This window comes from Bidens hawaiensis, unplaced genomic scaffold (assembly GCF_021521415.1).
Source record: "Bidens hawaiensis isolate Kalapana, Puna unplaced genomic scaffold, B.hawaiensis_p1.1 tig00019201_1, whole genome shotgun sequence".
Taxonomy (NCBI): domain Eukaryota; kingdom Viridiplantae; phylum Streptophyta; class Magnoliopsida; order Asterales; family Asteraceae; genus Bidens; species Bidens hawaiensis.
The window spans coordinates 392,703-403,321 of NW_027492911.1; the positions used below are offsets into that span (position 1 = coordinate 392,703).

Sequence of the window (10,619 nt, forward strand, 5' to 3'; positions counted from 1 at the left end):
CCAATCGCAAAGTGTATTTGGTAAACATGCAAATCTTTTACAACCATAAAATATTTGATGGTTTCTACCACCATTTAATGTACCAAATATTAAAACAAGATACATGAAGACACGCGTTTCTTTCATGCATATGTTTCCCGCGTGGTAAAACTTTTCTCTTTTTTACTTTTAGGAAAATTTCTTGAATAATATCATTTTTTTGGGATTTCTTAATAAAACTTTTCTCTTTTTCGCTTTTAGGAAAATTTCATAAACAATATCCTTTTTTTTTTGGGATTACTTAATAAAACAATAACCAAATTTCAGATTTGTTTAATCAATCAGATCACAGCTATAAAGTTTTGATCTATTTAGCTCACTTAACATTTATTTAGTGTTTCAATTATAGATATTTGACCTAGATAGCAGGTTATCTAATTTGTTTGTTTTTTTTTCAAATATATTAACACTGCATACTAAACACCTTTTAACTTAAGAAAAGTGAAAACTGTGCAAAGTAAACACCTCTTAACTTAAGAGGAGTGCAAAGTAAACACCTCTTAATTTAATAGGAGTGTAAAGTAACACCTGTAACTTAAGAGAAATGCATAGTAAACACCTCTAAACTTAAGATGAGTGCATAATAAACATCTGTTAACTTAAGAGGAGTGCAAAGTAAACACTTCTTAACTTAAGATAAGTGTAAAGTAATACATGTTAACTTAAGAGGAGTGCATAGGAAACACCTCTACTTAAGAGGAGTGCATAATAAACACATGTTAACTTATAAGGAATGTAAAGTAAACATCTGGTAACTTACGAGGAGTGCACGTGTTTACCTCTTACTTAAGAGGAGTGCATAATAAACCTAGATAACCTGTTATCCCGGTCAAATATTTAGGATTGAAACACTAAATAAAGGTTAAGTGACCTAAATAGAACAAAACTTTACACTAGTGGTCTGATTGGAACAAAGCTAAAACTTGGTTACCATTCTATAGAGTAATTTCTATTTTTGACCAAGCTTTTCCAATTTTAGCCATGATTTTGAAAAATACCAAAAATAGTCATATTTTTCTGTTGGATCCGACGCAATTTCAACAACCGCCAAGGAAATTCGTTGACTTGTAAAATTTCACCACGTGTTAACATATTACCATATCCGACGGATTTCGTTAAAGAACCGTCAGATCCAAGGAATCAACGGAATTCGTTAAAGAACCGTCATATCCAACGAAAGTTTCATCTCCTACCTCTCAAACCCTAAACCTCCATGACCAACCTCAATCTCCATGTTTCTTATTTCTTTATAAAATCAAGCAAATCCATATTGTAAATCATTTAGTTTTTCAAGGAGAACACAACCATAGTATTCAATTTTAATCTATGAAGTCGAAATCAAAACCTCCAGAATTGAAAATCTAGGGTTCGTCACTTTCTTGCGCAAATTTCTCAACAATAGACGTGATTCGTGGAAAACAAACATTATGGTTGTGTTATGGAAAACTCGATTTACTATGAATTTACTTGATTTTGTGGAGAAATAAGAAACATGGAGATAAAGGTTGATTATAGAGGTTTAGGGTTTGAGAGGTAGAGGATGAAAACTTTTGTCGGATCCGCTAAAAATACCAACGGATCCGACAACTATTTAAGGAGTTCCATCAGATCCGACGGTTCTTGATGGTTATTTTCGGGATTTTGACTGATTGATTGATAAAATTGGAAAGGCTTGATAAAAAATGGACACAATTACGAAGTTAGTCCCTAACGTTTCCCTAAAATAACAAGATTGGGTACTAAGGTTTAAAAGTTGCAAGTTTGGGTACCAAGGTTTTAATTTTATAACAATGTTAGGTACTAACTTTAACGTTTGTTAAAAGTTAACGGAATTTGCGTTAACTCACTATTATAACGCTCGGGTTTACCAATGCACAGGCTTCGACGCTCGGATTTTATCAATGCCTGATTTTTACTGACTGAATAAACATCGTTTTATATATTTTAAAATTTTTATATGTTAATTCAACAAATTTATATTTTGGGTTTTATTAAGTTACTCTTACTAATGTAACCAATACCCACCGAATATGTGTCAACTCGCTGCTGTAACACAATGCTCGGTTTTACCAGCCGAATAAATATTGTTTTAAATATGGCAATATTGTAAAAATAATACACTATATGAGCGTCGCTATTTTTTCAAAGTATGGTAATATGATGAACTTATTTTTTAGGTTTAATTCCGATACCGTAACGAACATAGTCAATACATATAGAATTCACGTTGACTCACAACTGCAAGGCCTGAGTTTTACCTACCGAATTCATCACGTTACGCACGGATAAATCACTAGCATCCATCCTAATTAGAACGTGAAATTCTAATATATTTCTAAACACAAATATGGCAAATAATTTAGTGAGAATGCATAATGACAATAATGTCATATATAAAACAATATGTATATTCGTCCGATAAAACTGGACATGGTGTTACAACAACGAGATGACGCGCATTCGGGTGGGATTGATTATGCGTATTCGGTAGGTACCTTAATAAAACCAAAACTATAAATTTGTTGAATTAACATATAAAAAAATTAACATACAAAAAAATTAAAATATTTAAAACGATATTTATTCGGTCGGGAAAAATCAGGCGTTGTTAAAATCCGAGCGTTGAGGCATGCACATTGGTAAACCTGAGCGTTACGGTGACGAGTTGATGCAAATTACGTTAAAAAGTTAACGAAAATTAAAATTAGTACCTAATATTGTTACAAAATTAAAACCTTAATACCTAAACTTACAAGTTTTAAACATTAGTATCCAATCTTATTATTTTAGAAAAACGTCAAACAGTAAGTTTGTAATTGTGTCTAAAAAATGGCTACCGATGAATTTCCCCCATTTTTTTCCTAGAAGATTCCAAGAAACTCCTAGCATGACAGGTACGGATTGTGGTACAAATGCGTTCCCATTTAATTTAGCTTTTGAGCACTAAATCTAAGCGTCAACATCACCCACGATGATTGTTCATTTTTATAATATAAATTGATGTCAAATCAGATGACTAATGTTGTTAACTTTCAGTACGGCAATTATACTTCCCCAAAGTAACTCTACATTTAGGTAGTGATAGTAACATCTTCAAAGGACGTTCGTGAGGGGTCTGTGGCTGAGTCGCTGAGATAGAGAAGTCCGTGAGAGGGGCACGGCTGGAGCACAACGCCCGTGAAGATGAAACCATTATGGTTGATGGGCAGGTTCGAACGAGAGTTGAGGTCGGGTGGATTTTAAATATTGTTTCTTTCCCTTCAACGCCAATATATATGTTTATAGAGTAAATTACAATTTTCGTCTTATATAACTATTTGGCAATATGACTTCTTCCCCAAGGCCCTGGCGATGATGGTGAGATGTTGAGGCCCCAAATTAGCATAATCATTATTGCATAGATTTTCCTTCTCAAGAAACACATAAAAAGAAATGTAGAGCAACACTAGAACCCATTTATTGTTGTTTCGGCTCCATTATAGCCCAATCATGCCACCATGCCATAATACATGTTACTCTGTGTTCATCCGTATGGTGCCCAACTGTGTCTAAGAGGTTTATGTGACAAGATGTGATTGACCATGCCTATTTTGGTAGGAAAATTTTTCAAAGTCTGTTTTGAGAAATAAAAAAAATGGGTCAGCATGCCTATTTAGGCAATTATCCATGTTATCTGTCTTATAATGTATATGATCAAGAAGTTGATGCTTCCATATCTTATCGCGTGATCATATTGTAACATGAGCAAGTTTGTAAAAAAGTTAACGTAATGACAAATATCACGTACAGAGTTTTTTGTTGTTGAAAATGTGTCGCAAATTCCTACGCTATTTCTTGCATCTTAAATTTTCATAGAAATAAGCTTTATTTAAGTATTGATAAAAGATTATATGATTTAAGTTCACTTGGTTTTTAAACTAAACTTGTTGAATACGTCATAAAAAAGTAACGCAAAAAATACGATGTAAAAATTTATCAGTATGATAATAATATACGCTTTTGAGTAAAACGATTTTGGAGTGTTGGTGATTATTCTATCTTTGGTTAAATATTTTGATAGCTAGACCATCCTCTGTGAAAGGGGGCAACGTCGCCCCTTCACAGTGCCACGCCACTGGCACTGGAGGGTAACAAAGCCCCTCCTAATGTTGTCTCTATGTGGGTAACACAATAAAATTAAACATAAATAATATAAATAAATTTAAAAACATTACACACAAACTAAATCATAATACTACAAATATTTTATTCGTTGTCATTATTTTACTTGTTCCTTCAAAGATGTTCAACCAAATCCGATCAAAGACTTTGATACGTTTCCCTTCTTCATGTTTTTAATAAATTAGCAAGTTTTTTATCAACGTTTAGTGTTGAGATCGGCTCTAGTACATCGTTGTACTCGTCTTGACAAATAGCTCTTCTTGAGTCCTCCAATATCATATTGTGTAAAATAATGTAAGCATACATTATGTTTCTTAACCTATCCTTTTGGCGAATATGAGCCATCTGTTTAATGATACTCTAATGTTTCTTTAATACACCGAATGCCCTTTCGATGTCCTTTCTTGCCGGTCCGTGTTTTTTCTTGAAATATTCACGTTTATCGTCAGTTGGGCATGTAAAACTAAGCACCAAAGTGGCCCACTCCGTATAAATACCGTCGACGAGATAATATCCATATTCATAGTTGACATAATTTGCTAAAAATGAGGAGTCGTGTGCAACTCCGTATATGATGTCGTTAAAATAGGATACGAGAATGTATGACTGTTATGTCATTGTTTGCACCCGACATACAAAAAACGCATGCTATATCCAGAGATCAAATTATGCGACCGCCTCAAGTATAAGTGTTGGACCATCATCACCCCAATGATGTTGACCTTGCCAAGAAATTGGGCAGTCTTCCTAATCCGGGTGTGTAAAATTGAGGCTACCAAGTATCCCAGGAAAACTATGTCGTTGTTGATAAACCTCGTATATTTTTTGTATGCCATCTTGAGGTGGACTCCTCAAATATTTTCACCCGTAGAGTTCAACAATACCCAACAACAACAACGACAACAAAATTAACAATAAAAAAAATAAAAAATATTAAATTTAACAATCAATAATAAATTTAACATAAAATGATAACAATACTCACATTTGCAAATCATGTGAAAGGTCTCACGAGCTACTGTTTGTAAATACTCTTTCATGGCGTCGCTCGCAGTCTCGTTTGCCGGTTGACGAATAGCCGCCATACATCTTTGCATAGGAGAAAATCCTAGCTTACGTCTCGTGTCCTCTTTTTGTTGGAAATATTCATACTCGCGCTCTAAATCACCAACAATTCGTAAAAATAGTTGGCTACTCATCCGAAAACGGCGCGGAATCTTCCAAACATAAAATCGAGTCTGTAGAAAAATGATCTCTTATCAACTGGTCATGAGCACCTTTACGATCTTGTTCAAGCGGAGGTCGTCGTCCTTGTGATTGTGAGCTTTCTTAGTGTTCGACTAAGAGCTTAGCAGCCTCTCGAACGGTAGAAAAAATCACTTCATCTTCTGAATCCGAATCCGGAATAGCGTTGGGCCCCGGGTAATAAAAGTCATGTGCATAGTCGAGTGTCGAAGATGAGTCGGAATCCATATTTTACAGAGGAAAAAATGGGAAAAAAGTGATGGTGTTTAATTGTATATGGGTTTAATTATATGGTATATAAAAAGAAAATGGATTTGTTTTTTAAATCATAACGGTCATAAGAACGTTGCTGGCCCCACCTCCATCCCCAAATCGCCCCTTCTTCCGTCCACCCCTAACCCAAATCCTCCCCCCCCCCCCCCAAATCGCCCCTCTCCAATGTTCACTCCCTAAATCGCCCCCCTTACAGCCCCGTTGAAGCCCACAACGAACCGTCTTATTGGCGTTTATTATAATCATAACAATTAGTTGATTAACTTTATCATTATCTTTTTCATTTGCGATCTTTTCATGTAAAGAGAGATGGTTTTCTGTTATTCATTACTCATAAAACCAATATCGTTTTGTTGTTTGTAATTCTTTCAAAAGACAACTAGAGAAAGTTAATAGTTAACTTATGTTCGGTATTAGTCAAATTGATGGACATACAAGCTACACCTGGTGACATTATCGTCTAACCACTCACCAGAACATGTTGTAATCAATCAAAAGCATGGTATTTGAGCAATTGGCTAGACCACTTTGTCTTTGCTCATCAAATAACATGGCATTGCACTAACATGTGTGAAAAGACCATCTTCCATATATACAAAAAGACAAGCAAGTTCCACTTAATTCACAGATGAAACCACTTACTACTGCTAATAATAATAATAATATCATTCTATCAAGAGTGACCATTAGTCAAAATGAGTGAATTTCCATGAAACAGATGCCTACTTTAGCACTTGCCTATGTTCCATATCTAATGGGCAATGGTCATGTATATAAGTTCTATCTCCACAAACTAACCTACACAATATTCTAACTCGACTGCATCGGCTAACAATGAGCACCGTTATTCACATTTCAAATGAAAATGAAAAATCTACCAACTACAAGAAACTGTCTTTTGTTTATCGTTTGTCATCTGTTATAGAAAAACAGTTTGGACAAGACATGAAAAAGATCATTCATGGCATCAAGGTTGGAGTTGCTTTAGTTTTAGTTTCACTTCTTTATCTCCTAGATCCACTTTTTGAGCAAGTTGGTGAAAATGCTATGTGGGCTATCATGACTGTTGTCGTTGTCTTCGAGTTCTTCGCAGGTTCGTTATCAATTCTTTAAATACTTGTTTATATTTTCTTACAAAAATAGCGAATACCCTTAAAACGATTTTTTTTACCTATTTTGCATTCAAACTAATTTTGATGATTAATATATATACTCTAGGTGCTACGTTAAGCAAAGGGTTACTCCGCGGATTTGGAACCATACTTGGGGGTGGATTAGGGTGTTTGGCAGCAATTTTAGCAGACAACTTTGGAAAGATTGGAAATGCAGCAGTGGTTGGTTCAACTGTGTTTATTTTTGGTAAGCAAAAATAATTCAAAATAACTGGAAACTGTATTGGTGAATAAAATTTATGCTATTGAATCAACTGAGATCACATATCTCTATTAAATGCCAAATAGAGATAGAATAGTGATTTAACAACAAATATAAATATCAATAATAATAATAATAAATAATATACTCTCTTATAGCATAACAAGTGTAGCATGCACACCCATATTGACAAAGTGGCATGTGTATACTATACTGATATACATATACATTAACCTTGTTATGATTTTTTTGTGATGTGCAGGTGCTGCTGCTACATACTGTCGATTGATTCCAAGTATAAAAAGAAAATATGATTATGGGTTCATGATATTTATCCTAACTTTTAATCTGGTAGCCGTGTCTGGTTTACGTGCTGACAAAATTATTGAGTTAGCCCGTGAGCGGCTCTCAACAATAGGCATGGGTTTTGCTGTATGCATATTCATTAGTTTACTTGTTTTTCCAATGTGGGCTAGTGATGAACTTCATCATTTGACATCCTCCAAGTTTGACAAATTAGCTTGCTGCATTGAAGGTAGCAGTTGCAGGCTTACAGCCACATGATAAGAGATTTAATATTTTTATAGTAATGTTACATATTAAAATTTTTAATTATATGATGATTTGCAGATTGCATGAAAGCATACTTCAATGTAGTTGATGAAAAAGAAAGCATGCCAAAAATAAAAATCAGTGATTGCAAGGCGGTATTGCACTCCAAATCAAATGATGAATCATTGGTAACATATGTTGATTACTAGTTCAAATATCTTGATTTATAAGATAGTATTAATTAGTATGTGGTTTAAGATTTAGCTAGTCAAAGCATTTTTAAAAGTTTTGGTAATTCTCTAGACAATTCGCTACCCTTGCAATTGAACGTATGCAAGTTCTGACAATTATTTTGGAGATCGGAAGTGTGGCAAGTGCACTCCATAAAGTTTTTCACCAAATTTAACACATCGTTTACAGTTTTTCACTAAACTCTATGGAGTTCGCTTGCCACCCAAGCGAACTTGTCACGTTTGAATGCAAGGGTGGCAAACTGGCTAGAAGTACAAGAACTTCCAAAATACGCCTAGAAATATTTTAATATAAAACCACCTATTAATCCAAAAACCTTCAAGTAACATGAGCAAATATTGAAATCCCATTTGATTTTTAGGCAAATTTCGCAAGGTGGGAACCTTGGCATGGAAGATTTGGACTCTATTATCCTTGGGAGAAATATTTGCAAATAGGAGAGCTCACAAGGGAACTTGCTTCTATCATTCTGTCATTGCATGAATGCCTTGAATCACCATTACAGGTTTGTACACACGTGCATCATATAACTTGTTCAACATTCAGTTAAACTGGCTTACATTGCTACCATTTCTTACTCAGCCCTTTACACCGTTGCAACACGCAATAATCAAAGAACCATGTGAAAATGTTGGCTTGTCACTTGCACTAACCATGCGAGAGCTTGGGAGAAGTATCAAGTATATGAAAAGATGTCAGACAACGCTCCAAACATTGCCAAAGTTGCAGTCGATTAAACAAGAACTCATCTTACTTTCAACTTCCTCAAAACTAAAAGGGATTGCAAATACTGAATCTCTTGCTATTGCAAACTTGTTGTTTTTATTGATGGGGGTTGTTGATAAAGTAGAAGTACTTGCAAAAGAGGTTGAAACACTTGGAGAAGTTGCTGGTTTTCATTCCAAATAGCAAAAACTGTTGTACATATAACTTAAACTATAACTAGATTTCAAATGGTTTAGGATGATTGATGTGAGTCTCTAAGTCACTTGCTTGCAGAATGTATATACAAAAATAATTTGTCAACCATCAACGTCTAAACTCATTTAATCAACTAGCTGATACCCAAATAGAGAGTGGAATGATTCCACTGGATGAAAATCAAGCTTCAAAGCATAATCAAAAAACTAGATGGAAATCATAACTTCAATCAAATAGTTACCATCCATGTTAGTTTAGCTCTTAGTCAAGGAAAAGATGGCATTTTGGTAGTATGCGCGCCTAGATTTCATTCTAGAAATGACGGTGGTTATGTCTACATGACCATAATCGATAAGCAATCATTAAACATTTTGATCAAGTCTAAAACCAGAAGCTATTACTATTACTTGCTTCTTATATTTGCAACCACCATAACAACAACTACCATTGACATTTTAGTATGACTAACAAGGAAACACAATTAAGTTCATAAGTACAGTATCAACTCTAAAAAGGTTAATGCAACAATAATATTCATAAGTTAAAGAAAACATGCATGCTTTATTCCCATACAGAATGATTAAGCCTTGAATCTTAGACCAAAAGAGACCCTTCCATGACTGTGATGGCTTTACCTCGAATCAGTACTCGTTGATTCTCCTTATCAAGATGCACATGCAACACACCACTTCTATGCGATGCCTGCGTTGACCCAAAAAGTCAAACGAGTGTTAGAGTTCCACATGTGACAAAAATATTTAAAATAAATGCATCATACCTGATATGCAATAAAATCACATTTCCCCAACTTCTCATGCCAATACACTGCTAACGCACAATGTGCACTCCCACAAACAGGATCCTAAAACAAAACAAAACAAACCTATTATTTTCTTTCTTTTAACAAAAAAAATAAAATAAAATACTAGTATGTAAACAACATTGCATAATAACAGTAAAAAAACGCAATAAATATATATATAATTAGATCCATCACCCAAAACTTTAACCATATAATTATTACCTCATCAACACCAACTTTAGGACCGAAAAAGCGAGAATAAAAGTCAAACTCTGACCCATTAGATGCACGTGCTGTAATTATTATCGCCCTGCCTGGAGCTTCTTTGATCTTATTAAATTGCGGCTTGAAAGCTGCAACTTCTTTTCCAGATGGAAGCACCACCTGCAACATGAAAGGAAAAAAGAAAGAACATACGGCCTTCAAATGCTTTAATCACAACCATTTTAATCCAAATGCAAGAGCAAATTGAACTCATACGATGATGTCATCAAATGCATTCAACTTTAGATCATCGACACAGAAACACCGTTTAATATTTCAGAAATCGCGGAAACCTCAATATCATTGTAATCTGAAATTGGAACAACAGGGAAATCTAATTCTATGCAGAAGCCACCATCTAATTCATCATTGATCTTGTTATCCGGGATTCGTTTTGCAATAAGAATTCCAGATTGGGTTGAGAATTCAACTGTGCTAGAATTCACCAATCCAGACTGAAAAAGAAAGTGTGCGGCTGCTAAAGTTGCATGACCACAAAGTTGGAACTGCAAGCATAATAGAACATGATTAAGATTAACATCATGTATAGAATTGGGCATTGTAAAGTAAAAAACCTGCCTCGGATACACGAGTGAACCATCTGATCTGATATACAGGCTTCCTTGCACCCTGAACAACAATCGGAATCAAGTAAGCCGTCATTGGAAGATTGAACTCAGTCGCCACTGATTGCAACCACTTATCATCTTTCACTGTATCCCCTAGCAAACACACA

The 10,619-nt window shown here is 34.7% G+C and overlaps 1 protein-coding gene across 1 annotated transcript; it reads left to right on the top strand.

Annotated features, from left to right (window-relative positions):
• The first annotated feature begins 6,288 nt into the window (after positions 1-6,288).
• LOC143557841 (aluminum-activated malate transporter 13-like) lies at positions 6,289-8,911 on the top strand. The gene is made up of 6 exons (XM_077046812.1): positions 6,289-6,811; positions 6,937-7,077; positions 7,355-7,627; positions 7,723-7,832; positions 8,258-8,401; positions 8,479-8,911. Exons 1-6 carry the CDS (start codon positions 6,553-6,555, stop codon positions 8,803-8,805), a joined length of 1,254 nt encoding a protein of 417 aa, XP_076902927.1. The 5' UTR covers positions 6,289-6,552; the 3' UTR covers positions 8,806-8,911.
• The last annotated feature ends 1,708 nt before the right edge of the window (positions 8,912-10,619 follow it).